Below are 21,284 nucleotides of genomic sequence, written 5' to 3'. Positions count from 1 at the left end.
AGCAATGAGAACTATATGCCACACAAAGAGGAGAATTTTTTTTTCAATCAACTCCAGCTTCCACCACCGAGTCAAGAGAGGGAGACTCCAAGACGACTAAAGCCAACGAGAGAGAAGTCGCACTCATCAATCATCCACAGCCACCGCCGTATCCATTGTTGGAGAAGAAGCCACTTTGAGTACAAATCTGGAGGAGCTCCATTTGCAAACCAGCATCTCCATCACCATAACCACATCCTGCCAAAACCACACATATTAAAAAAATTATTTACACTTTTCCCTTGAAGGGCAAGGAGAAAAAAAAAAAAAATCTACTTTCGGACAAGTGGAGGGAGCCGGTGATGAAGCTGAAGTCAATATATGGTGGGCGATCGATCACTTGAATTTTGTATAGTAACTTCAATCATTTGGCAAGTGAATTTTTTTCTCCCATGTAAGCTCAAGAAGAAAGTGGTAGGACTCAAATAAAAAGACCAGTTGAAAGGTTTCACGTTAATATTTAAAAGTAATAAACTAATAATAGTAGAGTCCCTTTTAAAAAATAGAAATAAATAAATAAATAAAATTAAAATAATATAAAAGGACAATCAATTTTGATAGAAATTAGTTTTTCTTGCCCCTTAGGTAAAAGTTTTATTTTCGCCATTGGAGGGACATATACCCGTTAGATGCCGGAACGGCAACGAATCCAGCAAGAAAATAGAGGTTTTGCTTCACAAACAAGAAGCGAACCAGTGGCTCTAAAAGACTTAAGAGAGAGAAGGGAGTTGTAGTCCAAGTTATGTTCATAGATAAAGTAAAAACCTCACAAATCACAATGCTATGCATAACATGATTTCGAACAGCTGTAAGGCAAACGTTCTGGATTTAATGCATCGCCACCATGGAAGTTTTTTCCTGGTTCAAACTTGTAATACCCGACTAGACTCCGGTATCAGAAATTCCTACCGTCCGGTGGAATCTCGGATGTCGGAAACCTCTAGAAGGGTAAAAGCATGTTTTATGAAATGTTTTCATGTTTTTAATGGTTTTAAGTATGAGATTAAATGAGTTTTTGCATGAAAAGTCTTTGGAGGAAAACTCAGGTTCGGCCGCCGAAAGTCAAGTTCGGCCGCCGAACTTGCATGCGTTTTGGAGGCACGTTAGGCCCCCGAAAGCATGAGTGAGGGAAGTCCAGGTTCGGCCGCCGAACATGGCATGCATGCGGAGGCACTTTCGGCCCCCGAACGTGGCCTGGCCAGCCACCTATAAAAGGGGCACTTAGCCGAAATGGGCGAGCTTTCTCCCATTTTCGGCCACAGCTAGCTTCCGACCTCCCTCTCCCCAAATCTTGTGTTCTTTCTTCAAATCTCCTCCATTTTTCTTAAGTTTTAACCTCTCATTGCAAGTTTTGAGCTTTTAAAACAAGTTTTGGAACTTTGGAAACTCAGGAGCTCATTTGCTTGGATCTCCGAGTTTAGGTCGTCTCTCTCTCGATCTTCAAGAGGTAAGAGCCGATCTTAAGCTCATAGTATGTTTTAAATAAGTTTTATGAAGTTTTATGGGGTAGAAAGGCATGTTTAAGTTAGTTGAGCTATGTTAGGTTTTGTGTGATTTGTGAACAATGTGGCATGTTTGAGTATGTTTGAAGTGTTGTAGTTGGGGTATATGTTTGTTTAAGGCCCCTAGGAGCTTGTATGCATGTTTTGGTTGAGTGGTATGCATGATTTGAGCTTGGGAGGCGAAATGTGCATAGGAGAGCTGAGTTTCTGCCATTCGGGAGAAGCTCAGGTTCGGCCGCCGAAGGGACTTTCGGCCGCCGAACCCTCTTGTGGAGGCAGCTTTCGGCTGCCGAAACTTGCCCCCGAAAGAGGACTTTCGGATCTGTCTGGGACTTTCGGCCGCCGAAGGTGCCGCCGAAAGTGCCTGACTTTCGGCTCTGGAGGGACTTTCGGCCGCCGAACCTGCCGCCGAAAGTGCCCTGTTCAGCCATTTCATGCATGTATTTCTATGATTATTTCATGATGTTTTAGGGGGTTTTTGGGGAGTATATTAGAGTTATGTTTATGTATGTTTGGTCCCTCATTGGAGTCCACCTGTGTAGGTTCGGACCCGAGGAACCGAGGACCCCCGCAGTGAGCCAGCTGCTATAGAGTTTGTCTGAGCTAGCCAGAGGTGAGTGGAATAAACCTTAAGTTTAAATCAATGAAATATGAATTTTGAGCATGACCCATGCATCATGAATGCCATGTGATATTTTAGGTTGTTTGCATTAGATTCCACGAATATGTTGCATTGCATACTTGATGATGTTGTGGATGGGCATTGAATGATCCTTTAGTCCTTGATATGTTATGATGAGGCATGTTATGGTATGGTTGCCGGTTGTACCCATTCTACGTCCCGGCCAGAGTAAGAGAAAGATCAGGTTGTACCCATTTTACGTCCCTGGCATATTGGAATGTTATGTTATGTTATAGTAAGAGGAAGTCCGGTTGTACCCATTCTACGTCCCGGCATTTTGGAATGTAGAGGACTAGAGGTGACAATACCATCCTTATGTGATATGTTTGTGATGTGTTGCATTTCATGTAAGCATGAAATTTTAATATATGTTTTTCCTATTTTGCTCACTGGGCTTTGTAGCTCACCCCTCTCCCCTAACCCCAGATGTGCAGGTACAGGGTAGACCAGGAGGTTAGCCAGAGTTTTGAAGGATGTTTATGTAATAGTTAGGTTGTGGACATGACAATTGTACTATGATGTAATGTAAAAGATTATAGCATGATATGTAATGAGATATATTGAGGTTATAGTTGTGCTTGACCCTATGGGTATTGTTGTCCCTTTTGATACATGATCTATAGATATGTTTATGATGTTCATGACGGTCCAAGCTCAATGTATGATGAGATACCCCATTGGAGCATTGATGAGGACTCCAGTGGTGGTTTATGTTTATGATTATGTAATGAACAGGTTGAGCTTGGTTGATCTATGAGAATGTTTACAGATTCTTTTGAGTTTGTTTGATCATGTATGGGATTTACAGGTTTACAGGTTATATGTCAGGCTTGCTACGGGTCCCGGCGGCCTTACGCCGACCTGGATCCTAGCGCCGGTAGCGGTCCGGATTTTCGGGCTGTTACAGAGTGGTATCAGAGCAGCCTAGGTTCATATGGTCGGACCTAGAGTGTTGGGCTCATAGAGGTTATAGGAGGTCAAGCACAATAGGAAGGATCATGTCCACTAGGATAGGATGTAGAGTCCTGTCTTGTATGATGACGTGAAATGCCATGATTATATACATGTGCATTGATGCTATGATATGTATGCTATGTTTATGATGCAGGTTCATGTGTTTTCACATGAACCATACGATGCTAATGTTTGTGCTATGTGTGCTGTCTTTCAGAAAACAGGATGAGAGGAACTCGTCGATCTGCAAGATTGACTGGAGTGCCACCTCAGGACGAGGGCACTGATGCCCGTCCTCCAGCATTGCCTAGGGCAATGTCTAGTAGGTCTAGCAGAGAAAGAGCAGTAAGAGACCCTAGAAGGTCTTTGGATCTGGGTAGAAGCAGATCAGTAAGAGAAACAGTACAGGGCGGCATGTCAGAGGAGTTGGGGGATCAGATGGATGTGGATCAGAGGAGGGACAGCAGTCTTGGAGTGAGTATGTCGGAAGAGGGAGTGGGAGAGTCCCAAGGAGGCACTCAGGCCTCGGGATTTGTTCAGCCACCTTACTACCCACCCTTTTCTCATAGCCCCGGGTATTCGATGGGAGGTACATCGGATTACCCCAGTTTTAACCCTTATCACTCTCAGATGCCATACCCACCATACTACCCACCATACTCACAGTACCCTATGTACCCACCTCCACCATATTACCCAGGTACAGCACACCCTACCCCGGGGGATGCTGCACCTTCTCCACCACCAGCAGCACCTACTGTCCCAGAAACCCAAATACCTCAACCTAGCTCATCTGGAGGGGGCAAGGTTAAGATGACCGACTACATGAAGTTGGATGCCCCGCAGTTTGAAACTGGTGATGACCTGTTTGTTTATCTTGAGAGAGTCAAGGTGATAACAGACGAGATAGGGGCAGATGACAGTAGAGCCATTCAGATGGCTGGGTTCACATTAAAATGTAAGAAGGCCCGTGAATGGTTCAAGAACTATGTGAACCCTAGGGTGGACAGTATGTCTTGGGAGGAGTTTGCCAATGAGTTTGCGGGATGGGCTTTCCCTGAAAGCTCCAGAGAGCTGAAGATGATTGAATTTGAACAGTTGAGGCAAACAGATGAAATGAGTGTAGATGAATATACTGACAAGTTTATGGAGTTGCTGCCATTTGCTGGGCAGAACTTGGACACAGACCAGAAGAAGTCAAGGAGGTATATCATGAAGCTCCATTCCAGGTATTCCTCCTTGATACAGTCAGCAGATAGAGAGAGTTTCCACGCCATAGTGGATATGGCCAGGAGAATGGAGGCTAGTGCTATCATCGAGGGAAAAGTCAAGCAGTCAGTGGCACAGCCTTCTGGGTTCAAGACCCCAAGTGGGGGAAAGATAGACCCCTCTTCTCTGAGTTCAAGCAGTAAGAAGTGGAGTAACACCACTAGGAAATCAAAGAAGAATAAGTTTTGGAGCAAGATTAAATCAGGTCTGGGATTAGGAAGTGGTTCGAGCTCTGGTGCAGATAACGCTGTTTGTACAAAATGTGGTAGGCAACACTGGGGGGTGTGCCGGTTTGGGACAACAGCCTGCTACAGATGTGGGCGAGAGGGACATATGTCACGGGAGTGTCCTAAGGCAGTTCATACAGCACAGCCTCAGCAGACAACATCAGGTAGTGTGGCGCAGCCAGTAGCTCCAGCTGCTACACAGGCCAGTGGCAGAGGCAGAGGGAGAGGATCAACCTCTTCTTCAGCAGGGTTCAGAGGTGAGGGTCCGTCAGCTCCAGCAAGGATCTTCACCATGACACAGCAGGAGGCTAACACATCCAACACCGTGGTGTCAGGTAATCTCGTCATTGGGTGTTCTGATGTGTATGCATTAATGGACCCGGGTGCATCTCATTCTTTTATTGCTCCGAGAGCCGTTCAGAGGTTAGGGTTGATGGTCTCTGAGTTAGAGTGTCCCCTATGGGTCAGTGGACCCAAGTGTGACCCGTCAATTGCAGAGTCAGTCTGCCAGTGTAGTCCAGTTTTTGTAGAGGGAAGATGCTTGTCCGCCGACCTTGTGGTTCTAGATTTGACAGACTTTGACGTCATTCTAGGGATGGATTGGCTATCTACCCATGGTGCTACCTTGGACTGCAGGGACAAGGTAGCTAAGTTCAGATGTCAGGATGGGTCAGAGGTCGTCTTCAGAGGAGACAAAAGGGGTACACCTAGATGTCTGATATCAGCTCTTCAGGCTCATAGGTTGCTTAGGAGGGGATGTCAGGGTTTTCTAGCTCATGTCAGAGAGCTAGACAGTCAGGTTAGAGAGCCCGCCTCAGTGCCAGTGGTCAGAGAATTCTTAGATGTTTTCCCAGACGAACTGCCAGGTTTACCACCTGCCAGGGAGATAGAGTTCGAGATTGAATTGATGCCTGGAGCTAGACCGATCTCTATCCCTCCCTACAGGATGGCCCCAGCTGAGTTGAAAGAGTTGAAAGAACAGTTGCAAGAGCTGGTAGACAAGGGCTTCATCCGACCGAGTACCTCACCTTGGGGTGCTCCAGTGCTATTTGTGAAAAAGAAGGATGGGTCCCTTAGGCTTTGTATTGACTACAGGCAGTTGAACAAAGTCACTACCAAGAATAAGTACCCATTGCCAAGGATCGACGATCTATTCGACCAGCTAGCAGGAGCAGGTTGTTTCTCCAAGATAGATCTGAGATCAGGGTACCATCAGCTGAGGATCAGAGAAGAGGATGTACCAAAGACAGCTTTCAGGACCAGATATGGGCATTTTGAGTTCCTTGTGATGCCGTTCGGGTTAACCAACGCCCCTGCAGCATTCATGGATCTCATGAACAGAGTGTTTAGACAATACCTGGATCACTTTGTTATTGTCTTCATAGATGATATCTTAGTGTATTCCAGGAATGCAGAGGAGCATGCCCATCATCTGAGGATAGTTCTACAAACCTTGAGGGAACATGGCTTGTATGCCAAGTTCTCCAAGTGTGAGTTCTGGTTGAGGAGCATCTCATTCTTGGGGCATGTGGTGTCAGAGAACGGAATTGAAGTAGACCCCAAGAAGATAGAGGCTGTGATTAACTGGCCTAGACCCACTTCAGTGACGGAGATCAGGAGTTTCTTGGGTTTGGCAGGTTACTACAGGAGGTTCGTTCAGGACTTCTCGAAAATAGCAGCTCCTCTGACCAGACTAACCAGGAAGAATCAGAAGTTTCTGTGGACCGATCAGTGCGAAGAGAGTTTTGAAGAGCTTAAGAAGAGGTTGACTTCAGCACCAGTTTTAGCTCTGCCATCTAGTGATGAGGACTTTACAGTCTTTTGTGATGCGTCCCGTGTGGGACTGGGTTGTGTACTGATGCAGAATGAGAGGGTGATTGCTTATGCTTCTAGGCAACTGAAAAAGCATGAGTTGAATTACCCCACACATGACCTTGAGATGGCAGCAGTAATCTTTGCACTCAAGATGTGGAGGCACTACCTCTATGGGGTAAAATGTGAGATCTTTACAGATCATAAGAGCCTGCAGTACATCCTGAGTCAAAGAGATTTGAACTTGAGACAGAGGAGATGGGTAGAGCTGCTGAGTGACTATGATTGCAAGATTCAGTATCATCCGGGTAAGGCGAATGTCGTGGCAGACGCCCTAAGCCGGAAGTCACTAGGCAGTCTATCCCACATCACGGCAGAGAGGAGACCAGTGGTGAAGGAGTTTTACAAGCTCATTGATGAAGGTCTACAGTTGGAGTTGTCTGGTACAGGTGCGTTAGTGGCCCAGATGAAAGTGACACCCGTGTTTCTGGAGCAGGTGGCTCAGAAATAGCATGAGGACCCAGAGTTAGTGAAGATTGCCAGGACTGTTCAGTCAGGCAAAGACAGTGAGTTCAGATTTGACAGTAAGGGGATCCTCCGCTATGGGAGTCGATTGTGTGTACCAGATGACATAGGGCTAAAAGGAGACATTATGAGAGAGGCTCATAATGCAAGATACAGCATTCACCCCGGAGCCACCAAAATGTACCAAGATCTGAAGAAAGTTTATTGGTGGCCAGCAATGAAGAAAGAAGTGGCACAGTTCGTGTCAGCCTGCGAAGTGTGTCAGAGGGTGAAGCTGGAACATCAGAAGCCGGCTGGAATGCTTAACCCGCTACCTATTCCAGAGTGGAAATGGGAGAATATAGCTATGGACTTCGTAGTGGGGTTACCGGCGACGTCCAACAGATTGGACTCCATATGGGTGATTGTAGACAGACTCACCAAATCTGCTCACTTCATTCCTGTCAGGAGTGGCTACTCTGTGGACAAGTTGGCGCAGGTATATGTGGATGAGATCGTCAAGCTGCATGGGGTCCCTGTTTCGATAGTGTCAGATAGAGGGCCCCATTTCACCTCCAGGTTTTGGCGGAGTCTGCAGAATGCCATGGGTACTAGGTTGGATTTCAGCACTGCCTTCCACCCCCAGACTGACGGACAGTCAGAAAGGACCATCCAGACTATCGAGGATATGCTTAGAATGTGTGTGCTGGACTTTGGTGGTTCTTGGAGGCAACATCTACCTTTGGTGGAGTTTGCCTACAATAACAGCCATCACGCTAGCATCGAAATGGCTCCATATGAAGCTTTGTATGGGAGGAAGTGCAGATCACCTGTTTGCTGGGAGGAAGTTGGAGAATAGGCCTTGGCAGGGCCTGAACTAGTAGAGATCACCAGCAGGGTGGTACCCATAATCAGAGAGAGAATCAAGACTGCTGCAAGCAGACAGAAGAGTTATGCAGACATCCGCAGAAGACAGGTAGAGTTTCAAGAGGGGGATCTAGTATTGCTCAAGGTGTCTCCAATGAAAGGGGTGGTTCGGTTTGGTAAGAAAGGTAAGCTAGCTCCACGATACATCGGACCCTTTGAAGTCTTGCAGAAGATTGGGAATGTATCGTACAAGCTGGACTTGCCTGCATCCATGGAAAGAATCCATCCGGTTTTCCATGTTTCCATGTTAAGAAAGTTCGTGTCAGATCCGGGTAAGGTTCTCAGTGAGCCTGATGTGGAGATCCAAGAGGATCTCACCTATGTAGAGCAGCCAGTGCGGATTCTTGACACTCAGATCAAAAAGTTGAGGAACAAGGAAATCCCGATGGTGAAAGTCCTTTGGAACCACCACAATATAGAAGAATGCACCGGGAGACATGGGAGTCCATGCTCCAGCAGTACCCTCATCTCTTTTAAGGTTAGATCTCTATGTGTTTATATGTTATGTATGTATGTTATGCTTTATGTTATGCATGTCCTAGTTGAGGAACATTCGGGGACGAATGTTCTTAAGGGGGGGAGAATGTAATACCCGACTAGACTCCGGTATCGGAAATTCCTACCGTCCGGTGGAATCTCGGATGTCGGAAACCTCTAGAAGGGTAAAAGCATGTTTTATGAAATGTTTTCATGTTTTTAATGGTTTTAAGTATGAGATTAAATGAGTTTTTGCATGAAAAGTCTTTGGAGGAAAACCCAGGTTCGGCCGCCGAAAGTCAAGTTCGGCCGTCGAACTTGCATGCGTTTTGGAGGCACGTTAGGCCCCCGAAAGCATGAGTGAGGGAAGTCCAAGTTCGGCCGCCGAAACTCAAGTTCGGCCGCCGAACATGGCATGCATGCGGAGGCACTTTCGGCCCCCGAACGTGGCCTGGCCAGCCACCTATAAAAGGGGCACTTAGCCGAAATGGGCGAGCTTTCTCCCATTTTCGGCCACAGCTAGCTTCCGACCTCCCTCTCCCCAAATCTTGTGTTCTTTCTTCAAATCTCCTCCATTTTTCTTGAGTTTTAACCTCACATTGCAAGTTTTGAGCTTTTAAAACAAGTTTTGGAGTTTTGGAAACTCAGGAGCTCATTTGCTTGGATCTCCGAGTTTAGGTCGTCTCTCTCTCGATCTTCAAGAGGTAAGAGCCGATCTTAAGCTCATAGTATGTTTTAAATAAGTTTTATGAAGTTTTATGGGGTAGAAAGGCATGTTTAAGTTAGTTGAGCTATGTTAGGTTTTGTGTGATTTGTGAACAATGTGGCATGTTTGAGTATGTTTGAAGTGTTGTAGTTGGGGTATATGTTTGTTTAAGGCCCCTAGGAGCTTGTATGCATGTTTTGGTTGAGTGGTATGCATGATTTGAGCTTGGGAGGCGAAATGTGCATAGGAGAGCTGAGTTTCTGCCATTCGGGAGAAGCTCAGGTTCGGCCGCCGAAGGGACTTTCGGCCGCTGAACCCTCTTGTGGAGGCAGCTTTCGGCTGCCGAAGCTTGCCCCCGAAAGAGGACTTTCGGATCTGTCTGGGACTTTCGGCCGCCGAAGGTGCCGCCGAAAGTGCCTGACTTTCGGCTCTGGAGGGACTTTCGGCCGCCGAACCTGCCGCCGAAAGTGCCCTGTTCAGCCATTTCATGCATGTATTTCTATGATTATTTCATGATGTTTTAGGGGGTTTTTGGGGAGTATATTAGAGTTATGTTTATGTATGTTTGGTCCCTCATTGGAGTCCACCTGTGTAGGTTCGGACCCGAGGAACCGAGGACCCCCGCAGTGAGCCAGCTGCTATAGAGTTTGTCTGAGCTAGCCAGAGGTGAGTGGAATAAACCTTAAGTTTAAATCAATGAAATATGAATTTTGAGCATGACCCATGCATCATGAATGCCATGTGATATTTTAGGTTGTTTGCATTAGATTCCACGAATATGTTGCATTGCATACTTGATGATGTTGTGGATGGGCATTGAATGATCCTTTAGTCCTTGATATGTTATGATGAGGCATGTTATGGTACGGTTGCCGGTTGTACCCATTCTACGTCCCGGCCAGAGTAAGAGAAAGACCAGGTTGTACCCATTCTACGTCCCTGGCATATTGGAATGTTATGTTATGTTATAGTAAGAGGAAGTCCGGTTGTACCCATTCTACGTCCCGACATTTTGGAATGTAGAGGACTAGAGGTGACAATACCATCCTTATGTGATATGTTTGTGATGTGTTGCATTTCATGTAAGCATGAAATTTTAATATATGTTTTTCCTATTCTGCTCACTGGGCTTTGTAGCTCACCCCTCTCCCCTAACCCCAGATGTGTAGGTACAGGGTAGACCAGGAGGTTAGCCAGAGTTTTGAAGGATGTTTATGTAATAGTTAGGTTGTGGACATGACAATTGTACTATGATGTAATGTAAAAGATTATAGCATGATATGTAATAAGATATATTGAGGTTATAGTTGTGCTTGACCCTATGGGTATTGTTGTCCCTTTTGATACATGATCTATAGATATGTTTATGATGTTCATGACGGTCCAAGCTCAATGTATGATGAGATACCCCATTGGAGCATTGATGAGGACTCCAGTGGTGATTTATGTTTATGATTATGTAATGAACAGGTTGAGCTTGGTTGATCTATGAGAATGTTTACAGATTCTTTTGAGTTTGTTTGATCATGTATGGGATTTACAGGTTTACAGGTTATATGTCAGGCTTGCTATGGGTCCCGGCGGCCTTACGCCGACCTGGATCCTAGCGCCGGTAGCGGTCAGGATTTTCAGGCTGTTACACTGAATATGGATGGCTCATTTGGTTCATGGATATATGGTCTCAGCAGAATGGGTTAGTGGTTAATCAAGGGTATGGTGCTCATAAAGAAATGGTGTGGTTGTGGTGATGATGGCAACCATCCATGTCAATATTTGTCACTCGATCAATATTTAATTAAATGGAGAGTTTAACATAATTTTACTTTATTTTATTAGTCAGGTGTGTATGCACGTATAAGAATTTCTTATTAATATATGCCTTAAAATAATAATCTTGAAAAATACTGGAACCAATGAGGAAGGCATCAACTTGAGCAATCAAATCCTTGAAGCTTCTCTAGTTCCCTCTTCGCCAAGCTATTCTACTCGCCAAATTCCCATAGACTCACTCTTCATCGCTTCTCTCTAAGCATTTAATTTACCCCATCTCACCTCTCAAACTCTCACCTTCTTCGGGATGCACTTGGTGTTGGCTCTCCTGGAGCTGTTCCTAGCCTTTGCATAGGCTGCTTTTCTCTACCCAAAAACCAAAAATAACATCGATTTGAGAAACCTTTTGAAAGAGTCGCAATCAGTTTGAAAAAGAAATCGTCACAAGTCACAAGAACGAGAAGCAAGAGCCATAGCAATAAAGAAATGAGAAAAGATGAAGCCGTCCGAGTTATTAGATAAAGTAGACAGCGTTGTTTAATCCGATGATAATTTTTAACCTTTTCTTTTTGTCTCCTTATTAGCTTATTTCTTGCTTAACGTGCTTCACCACCCACCACCATCTCACCTCCATTATCCATTACTTTCCCCCAAAAAACCCTCATATCCAAGTACATACTCTGAGCTTCAGATTATTCAATCATGGCGGATTGGGGGCCAGTTGTAGTGGCAGTGGTGCTGTTTGTGGTGCTATCACCAGGGGTGCTCTTCCAGCTACCAGGAAAGGGGCGAGTGGTGGAGTTTGCTAACATGCAAACAAGTGGAGCTTCCGTCTTCGTCCATACCATCATCTTCTTTGGCCTCATCACCATTTTCCTCATCGCCATTGGTATTCACATCACCACTGGATAATTCTATCTCTCTATATTAAACCCTCAAATTCTTATATTCCTCTACTCCCTCTAGCTGCTTCTGTATTTTGCTGGTATTATCTGATAAGTTAATTCTTCCTGCATAATATATTTCTACTCTTATATTTCATTAGACTGTTATATCTAAACGTTTAAATATTGAATATCGATTATGATGGAAACATGGAACTCACATAATCCATGGGTGTTAAATTCTATAAACCTGTGTTTTAATTTCTGTATTTTCTTCTTATATGTTCTTCACTTTCTACATGGGCGTTGGTTTTAATTTTATACCTATAAGATCAAAGCTGATATTTATATGTATTAAATTCCTTTATTTTATTAGTGAGTTTAATGGTTTATAATTTAAATTATTGTTTATTTATTTATTTATTTATAAATTGAGTATAACAATTCAATTTTTCAATCTTACGCCTTTCCATATCAATTCAGTACATTTAATTTATCTTACTTGGACATCAATTACAAAATTGACAAAATCTTTACAAGAATTTGAGAATATTAATCTTAATCTCGCCGGACAGCAAAATGCTCTGGAGTGGAGCTGAAGAATACCAGCAGAACAGAAAAAGAAACCCACCACCCGTAGGACACCAATATGAACCCAACCGCAAAAGCTATCCCCCAAACAGTATTAGATAAGAAAGAAAAAAGAGAAGCAAAAGCCGCTGGATACACAGTGAAGGTGGTCAGCGGCTGTCTCAGAAATTTGAAAATTTTTAGGTGGATCTGGTTGAATATGGATCCCATATGCAATTTTTTTTTTATAGAGATTGATATTCATGTGTTTTAGTCCATCCAGGTAAGTTTTTCCCTAACAAGGAAGCCATGTGCTTTTAAATCTTCTTTGAGTGGGTTTCGCTCAGAAACTGGTGTTTGGGTTTTGGATGGGCTATGGAAATAATAGGAAGGCTTCCAAATTGGGCCATTTCGCTAAGCCAGTTCTTGGCCTTGGGGCTGAGAAAATGCATTTCAAAAGTTCAAATAGGTATTTTCCTTCAAGAGAAGCTGCCTTTTGTTTCTGGGTAACAAACCTAGATCATAAATAAAAATATAAATTATTAATAACAACAAATCATTTAATAAATCAACCAAAAATATTTCCCACACACAAAAATCACCCTTACCTTTATCCAAAATAATTCTAATCCAAATTAATAACGAATTTTTCAATAATTTCCCATTAATCACATCAATCAATGTAGAAAGAAACCCTTCAATTCGGATGTCATATTATCAAGCAGGAGTTGTAAATATGATTTGGTGCTTGGTACGTAAAGGAAATTATTTGTATTGCCTCATCAAATTTAACCCATAATTATTATAATTAAATTCATAAAAATCTAATTTGGATTATTTTAATGGTCGTAGGCATATATTATTAAGGATAAGGATAATGTACAGCTGTAACCACATTTGTAATTTATATTTCATATTTCCGATTCTAGTTCCTGATCTTATGTTAGTTAGTTAAAGGATTACTTGTATTTAAAGAGTTGTAAACTTCAGTTCAGATATACAAAAAACATAATCTTCATATGGTATCAGAGCCATAAAATACTCTAACGAGTTTTTGGTTGATCTCTATTTTGTCTTCTTATGGCTTCTACATCTATTACCACTGTTGTTCAACTAAATGCACCTACCCACTTTCCCATTAAGCTCACTCAAGAAAATTTCCCTGTTTGGCGGAAGCAAGTCCAGTCCACGCTAATCGGGCTTGATTTGCTTTCCTTTATTGATGGAACTCAACAATCTCCATCCAAATTTCTTCCTGACAAAGACCGATCTGTAAACCCAGCATATTTCCTCTGGTATCGACAAGACCATATTCTGGTCAGTGCTCTTCTTGGGAGTTGCTCCGACACAATTCAACCTCTGATTTCCTCAGCAGAGACGGCTAAAGAAGTCTGGGATCGACTGCATCAAAGCTTCGCCAATGTTTCGCGATCGCGGGTTCTTTCGCTCAAAACGAAACTTGCTCAGAATCCAAAAGGCACGAAACATGTTGCTACGTTTCTGAATGAGATGCGCGCCATTGCTGATGAATTAGCGCTTACACAAAATCCTGTGAGTGATGATGATTTAATTGTTCATATTATTACTCAACTTGGTAATGATTATGGTCCAATTGTTGCTGCTATCAAAGTTAGGGAAACTGCAATTTCTTTTTCTGATTTATTTGAGAAACTCACTGATTTTGAGAGATCATTGAAAGACAAGGAACCGGTTGATTCTTCGCCTCCTATTGCTACTGTTAATTACACGAATAGACCAGGCAATCGGCAAGCCCAGCAAACTGGTGGCTATGGGCGTTCAAATCAATCTTTTCGCAGGAATCGTGGAGGACAATCTCGTTCTTCTCAACCAAATCATAATCGTGGCAATTATCAATCTGCTGTTGTTTGTCAATTCTGTGATAATGTTGGGCATGTAGCTGCTGAGTGTCGAAAACTTGCACGTTTTCTTCGAGAAAATAACATGGTGGTTCGAACCGATTCTACATCTACGTCAGTTACTACGTCAGCTACACCTTCTGTGAATGCTACTACGGCTAATCCATCATCACAACAGTGGCTGTTTGACAGTGGTGCCTCTCACCATATCGTGTCTAATCCATCTTCTTTGCAGAGCTATACTGATTATGGAGGGCCAGAAGAGGTTCAACTTGGTGATGGTACAAATTTAGCTGTTACTCATACTGGAAATACTCGTTTACCAGCTAAATCTACATCTTTATCTCTTCCGAATGTTTTATGTGTGCCAAATTTACGCAAGAATTTAATTTCTATTGCTAAGCTATGCCGGACTAATCATGTTTCTGTGGAATTTTTTCCACTTTATTTTGTTGTGAAGGATCTGCGCACGGGGGCGTTGCTTCTACGGGGCGAGAATATTGATGACATTTACTGTGTCCACTTTTCCACAAGTCGTGTCCAACCACAGTTGAATGCTACTGCTAGTGTGTCTTCACTTTCGGCCTTTCATCATAAACTTGGCCATCCTTCCAATAAATTTTTTCGTTTAGCTCTTACTAGCATGGGTCATGAGTCGTTAGCTAAGTCTGTGTCCAAATTTCATTGTGTTTCTTGTTCAGTTAGCAAAAGTCATAAACTGCCATTTTTTGATAATTCTCTCACCAGTTCTAAACCTTTACAGCTTGTGTATTCTGATGTTTGGGGACCAACAAAACAGTCTATTGATGGTTATGTTTATTATATTACGTTTATTGATCACTTCACTAAATATACTTGGCTATACCCAATGAAAAAGAAATCTGATACACATGACATTTTTGTTTCTTTTCAAAAGCTAGTAGAGAATTATTTCCACACAAAAATAATCTCAGTGTTCACTGATAATGGGGGAGAATATCAGAAACTAAAACCTCACTTCTTATCTTGTGGTATTTCGCATTATACTTCTCCACCTCACACTCCCGAACACAATGGAACTGCTGAAAGGCGACATAGATTTATTGTTGAAACAGGTCTTTCGCTCTTACATTTTGCTTCCTTACCAATTGAGTTTTGGACTTATGCTTTTCTCACTGCAGTTTATTTAATTAATCGGCTGCCATCCTCTGTTATTGCGTTTCAAACGCCATTTTATAAGCTTTTTGGTCGTTCTCATAATTCTGATCGTTTAAAACCATTTGGTTGCCTCTGTTTCCCTTGGTTACGTCCGTACATTACTTCCAAATTGCAATCTCGATCACACCCGTGCATCTTTTTAGGTTATTCATCTACACAATCAGCTTATAAATGTTATGACCCAGCTACTAAAAAATTATACCTTTCCCGTCATGTGAAGTTTGTTGACAATGTGTATCCTTCCATAGTTTGCACAAGTGTCACTCAATTTTCTACATTATTTTCAGATGCTCCATGCGCAGGTCCTCCACAGTCTCAAGATTCAATGATTTTGTTACCTTTGAATGATCAGCCATGTTCGGTTTCTGGGTCTGAGCAGCACCAGCATACTGAAAATGCTTTACAAATAACTGAAGTTCCAGAAAATTCAGTTCTTGAGCAGCCACCTTCTCTGGCAGCTGCCTCATCTTCTGCATTACACAATGCTGCGACGCAGTTGGCAGTGGCCCCTACTACAACTTCCCATGAGTCACATGTGTCTTCTACTCTTGCTGGACAGCGGCCTCAACGCCAAAGAAAACCTAATCCCAGGTATTATAATGATGCTTTTATTCATGTCACAACTAAGTATCCTATTTCCGACACCATTGAACCAAGAACAGTCCAACAAGCAATGCAAAATGAGCACTGGCGTCGGGCTATGGATTCTGAATACAATGCTCTACTGTCTAATAAAACTTGGGAATTAGTTCCGAAAGCTCATCATCATCCTATTGGCTGTAAATGGGTGTTTCGTATCAAACGAAAACCTGATGGCTCGATTGATCGGTTCAAAGCACGATTGGTTGCCAAGGGTTTTCTTCAAGAAGCTGGGAGTGATTATTTTGAGACCTTCAGTCCAGTTACGAAGCCAGTTACAATTCGTGTTGTCCTTAGTCTTGCTATCTCTAGAGGTTGGCCTTTGCGACAGCTTGATGTTAATAACGCCTTCCTTCAAGGTACTCTTCATGAAACTGTTTATATGCAGCAACCCCCAGGATATGTGAATTCTGAATTTCCTGATCACATTTGCCGTTTGCGCAAGTCTCTTTATGGCCTTAAGCAGGCACCTAGAGCATGGTATCTTGAACTTACTTCGTTTTTGCTCTCACTTGGGTTTCGCAAATCTACTGCAGATGCCTCTCTGTTTATTTTCACATCCAGTACTGTTCTTGCTTACTTTCTCATATATGTGGATGATATTGTGCTCACTGGTAGTAACACTGGATTTTTAGATGATTGTGTTTCAAAATTAGCCAACCGTTTTTCTATTAAGGACTTGGGGCATTTACACCATTTTCTAGGTGTTGAGGTGATTTCTACGCCTACAGGGCTTTTTCTTTTCCAGCATCGGCATATTCATGATCTTTTGGTTAAGTTTGATATGGCTGGAGCAAAAGAGGTTCACACACCTCTATCTTCAAGTGAAAACTTAGTTTTATGTGATGGCTCGCCTTCGGCTGATGCTACGATTTATCGTCAAATTGTTGGTGCTTTGCAATATTTGGCAATTCCTCGTCCTGATGTCTCTTTTGCAGTGAACCACTTGTCTCAATTTATGCATGCTCCAACATCTACACACTTTCAAGCCTTGAAGCGAGTGTTGCGTTATCTAAAGGGTACTATTTACTTTGGTCTGTTTCTTCGTCGCAATTCCGTTCATACCTTGGCTGCCTTTTCCGATTCTGATTGGGGTGGTGCACTTGAACATGGACGATCAACGACTGCCTATGTATTGTATCTTGGGTCTAATGTCATTTCTTGGAAATCTGCAAAGCAGAAAACTGTCTCTCGTTCTTCCACTGAGGCTGAGTACAAAACTTTGGCTAATGCTGCAGCTGAACTTATTTGGGTCCAAAATTTGTTACACGATTTGCAATTGCCTATTTCAGACTCTCCAACTATTCATTGTGATAATATTGGTGCAACGTATTTTTGTGCGAATCCAATTTATCATACTAAAATGAAACATTTGGCACTAGATTATCATTTTGTGCGTGAGCGGATACAAGCTGGGCAGCTTCGAGTTCGCCATATTAGTACCAAAGACCAACCTGCTGATGTGCTTACAAAAGCGCTTGGACGAACTCAGTTTCAATATTTTCGATCCAAGATTGGAGTTTCTGATGGAACTTCCATCTTGCGGGGGCGTATTAAGGATAAGGATAATGTACAGCTGTAACCACATTTGTAATTTGTATTTCATATTTCCGATTCTAGTTCCTGATCTTATGTTAGTTAGTTAAAGGATTACTTGTATTTAAAGAGTTGTAAACTTCAGTTCAGATATACAAAAAACATAATCTTCATATATATCACTTTCCTAATAGATTCAAAATCGAATCCCATTAAATAAAAAAAAATGGTAAATGCAAAGAAGTATGCTCCTGTTGAATAAAGCAGAGAAAATTTCTCAACCAATTAAGGATCAAATAAATTAATTAAGGCAAAACATTAATTAATTAATTTCTCATCAAAAGACCACGATAATTAACTTCATCAAGCAGTACAATAACAAACACATCAGCCTACCTATTCAGGAAATTTATTATCGATCCTGATTAGTATACGTAGCATGATATATAGATTACTATATTGATTTTACTGAAAATCTTCATGCTTGATTCTTTCAGAGTTGCTTCGTTCAAGCTTGAAACGTTCTTGAACAGAAGAGATATAAGAAGCAGCCTTGATATCTACGCTTTCATCTCCAGGGAGTCCATATACCTTATCAAACTGAGCTAGCCTCTCGCGGTTGCCGTCAGGCGGTGGAGCTATAATAAAAGAGACCTTGTTCTGCTTCGGAGGAGCAATGATATAGTCCTGGTGGACGTAAAATCCAACCGACGGTGCTGAAGGAGAAGCCTGGCTGGGCTTGATGACCTTGCTGGTGTACTGCAAGTTTGATGAAGAAGACTTCGGTGATCGGTAGAACGGCATCAACTTGCCCTTCATGAATCCTCTGCGCTTGCGGTTGGACTCCATGCTTTGATATTTGCTATAACTTGAAAGAGCTCAGTATCAGTAGAGTAGAAAATGGTGATTTTTTCAGTGGAATAGAGGGGGCGTATATATAATATTTTTTTCTAGGGTTATCGCTTATAAAAATATATCCATGATTTTTAATTGGTGGAGTGTGTCCGAATGAGAATTTTCGTTACAGATAGACATGGGAATTCTTGATTCTAGAGTAAAGGGTGTTGTGTTGTGGTCCCTGTAAATTAAATATCTTGGAAACATAATAGTTATTATGTTTTAAATTTACTAATTTTATGCAATTTAATCTCACATCGATGGTAAATGAATGCATGAGTAAATTTATATACTATCAAAAAAATTTATTAAAATTATCATAATTTTAATTTTATATTTAATTACCATCCGTATCAAAAAAAATTTATTAAAATTGTCATAATTTTAATTTTTTATTCGATTACGATCCGTATATATTTTGTTCGAGTTAAATTTTTTTAAATGATTAATTAGTAATATAAAATTCATTACTACTCTGTAAATACAGCACTTAACCTTTGTTCAGGACTCAAATTATTTACCTTCATTTGGTTGCATAGGGACAAGAATCTAACAATCTATAACGGTATATATTTCCTTTTTTTTTTTTTTTTTTTTTTCACTTTTATAACTATTATTGCTTTAGTTAGTAGCATAGGAATTAGGGTTTCTAGAGTAGTTTATGCTCAAGGCATATTCCATCAACAGCATATGTAACGGTTTATTTAGTTTTACCTTTCGTTTTCTAATGGATAATTTTGCTATATGTAAATTGCAAACTTCAAAAGGCTGTCCTAGTAGAGAATAAAATTCAACCTTCTCTACTTGCATATGAGACTGATAAGAACAATGTCTTTTTCAGCACTTTCCCAACTCCCACTCAAAGCATTTGGGGAAAACTTTTTAAATAAAAATAACTAACTCTTATTCTTAAATTAAGTTGATTAATTACACGAATAAATTTTCTTTATTAGATTGAAATAACCTCTTTCAAAATAAAACGAAAATAAAAATTTGTGGGTTAGGCCATTATGCATGTACAAACTTCGCATGCTTTACAAGTGGATACAATATATATATATATTTTTTGATAATTCAAAGATTCAGGAATAATCAAATTAAGACACGGTACTTGATTAAGAGTTAAGAGTAGTAAATATTATAAGACGAGCTTAATAAATGAGAGTAATAATGATTCTGGATATGAAGTATTTCAAAAGTTCAAGATTGATGAATTGCAGAAGAATTAAGAGGTTAGAAGAAAACATAATGAAAATTCTATTTTTCATAAAAGTAAGGGTATTTATATATCTGTCCGTACAAAACATGTCTGGCATATGTCTCTTCATAGCATACTATTGTATTTTTGATAGAAATGGCAGGTAGTTGGTTCATTTAATATTTAGTGGTTAAGACTATACTTTCCTGATACACCTTCAATTAAGATGGTTGAAGCACATTTAAAGTCTTGTACGTGCATTTGAGAAGCTCGACTTCTAGATGCTGCCTTTGGAGTGTCTAATTTCATTATGAGTTCTTGAACCCTTTTAATTGTCTAATTTCATTATGAGTTCTTGAACCCTTTTAATTCTAAGGCGTTAAGAGCTCAAACTCACTCTAAACTCTATCTAGTCGCAATTTGATAAGCGGCAATATCATATTTTATATATTATTATATTATGTATTAGGTTTATAATGAAACGGATTTAGATATAAATTTTATTGAATGATGCGTACGTTATGTTTTTATTGTACTTTTTATATGACCGATAGGGATACAGTTAAGGATAGTACGATATGTAGCAGTCAAGCAAGTTGGGTTGGTTTGCTTTACTCAAACATGCACTACATAGTGATAAAGTGATAGCGTGTTTGTGGAATAGTCATGGAGAAGATATTCCACCTTATTGCTATGTCTCTACACCACCACGGCTGCTCATTTTATTATTTGGAATCTCCCATTTCTTTCCTTTCCTAGGGCTTTTTTTTTCCTTTTTTCAATTTGTGAAAGCATCTTCAAACATCTTTAGAGAACTTTCCTATTTTTTCGTAAACCCTTTCTCAAGCCGTTTTTGAATATTTTTAATATTTAATGTATCGTTTATTTAATAAATTCTTAACTAGGTATTATTAGTTTTTCAGAATTTTATATCGATCATGAATAATGTGCATGTGTGGCACGTGTGTTATATAATATTAAAGAACATGTTTAAAATTGTCATAATTTTAATTTGTGATATTTAATTCTGTAATTGATGCGTTTGGCTGGTAAAAAAAAAGTCTATTAATATTATTAGATGCTTAATACATAATTAAGTTTTTTTTTAAGGCAAAAAAAAGAGGTTGTGATTTATATATATGGTCTGAGTTGGAGAATATATCTTTTGGGTCCAAAAAGTTCATTTGCTTTTTATCCAAATCGTTGCTGGATTCAGGATTAGAGATACAGAACTGTATTCCACATTATGAAGAAAGTGGGAGCAAATCATTTATACATAACGTGGCTTGAATTATGAATGCTAATCCGATATAATTTAATTGAAAAAGCTTTTGAGATTTATGAGCAATTGTAATTTATTAATGAGATTTATGAGATTTGTTTCCTTGTCTTATGGTGAGCACAACTCACAAGTGGAAACTAACACAACCTAATATGGCTAACATCAAACAAGTTCATAACTTAACCAGTAACTTATCTTAGCTCACTACTATATTTTTTTTAATATAAGGGTAAACTATAGTTTAGTCCCTCTAGTTTAATGAAATGTTTACTTTAGTTTCTGTATTTTTAAAAACCTACAATTTAATCTTTCACATTTAAAAAAACAGCAAAATA

General features: G+C 40.7%; 2 protein-coding genes and 1 non-coding gene across 3 annotated transcripts; 2 read left to right on the top strand and 1 right to left on the bottom strand.

Annotated features, from left to right (window-relative positions):
- Nucleotides 1–11,246: 11,246 nt before the first annotated feature.
- Nucleotides 11,247–12,022, top strand: LOC122722304. Its single transcript, XM_043952789.1, has one exon. The coding sequence runs from the start codon at nt 11,572–11,574 to the stop codon at nt 11,779–11,781; it is 210 nt and encodes a 69-aa protein (XP_043808724.1). The 5' UTR covers nt 11,247–11,571; the 3' UTR covers nt 11,782–12,022.
- Nucleotides 12,023–13,871: 1,849 nt separating this feature from the next.
- Nucleotides 13,872–14,000, top strand: LOC122722336. Its single transcript, XR_006349304.1, has one exon. It is a non-coding gene; the product is annotated as a small nucleolar RNA Z247 (small nucleolar RNA).
- A 3,877-nt stretch (nt 14,001–17,877) lies between these two features.
- LOC110605528 lies at nt 17,878–18,629 on the bottom strand. Its single transcript, XM_021744148.2, has one exon. It carries the CDS (start codon nt 18,419–18,421, stop codon nt 18,038–18,040), a length of 384 nt encoding a protein of 127 aa, XP_021599840.1. The 5' UTR covers nt 18,422–18,629; the 3' UTR covers nt 17,878–18,037.
- Nucleotides 18,630–21,284: the final 2,655 nt, after the last annotated feature.

The sequence above is a fragment of the Manihot esculenta genome, chromosome 17 (genome assembly GCF_001659605.2).
Source record: "Manihot esculenta cultivar AM560-2 chromosome 17, M.esculenta_v8, whole genome shotgun sequence".
In the NCBI taxonomy this organism is placed as follows: Eukaryota; Viridiplantae; Streptophyta; class Magnoliopsida; order Malpighiales; family Euphorbiaceae; genus Manihot; species Manihot esculenta.
This window is presented reverse-complemented; position numbering and strand designations above follow the sequence as displayed.

Bases quoted from the DNA above. Each gene is read 5' to 3' on its own strand.
- LOC122722304 (XM_043952789.1), top strand. From the start codon at position 11,572: ATGGCGGATTGGGGGCCAGTTGTAGTGGCAGTGGTGCTGTTTGTGGTG.
- LOC110605528 (XM_021744148.2), bottom strand. From the start codon at position 18,421: ATGGAGTCCAACCGCAAGCGCAGAGGATTCATGAAGGGCAAGTTGATG.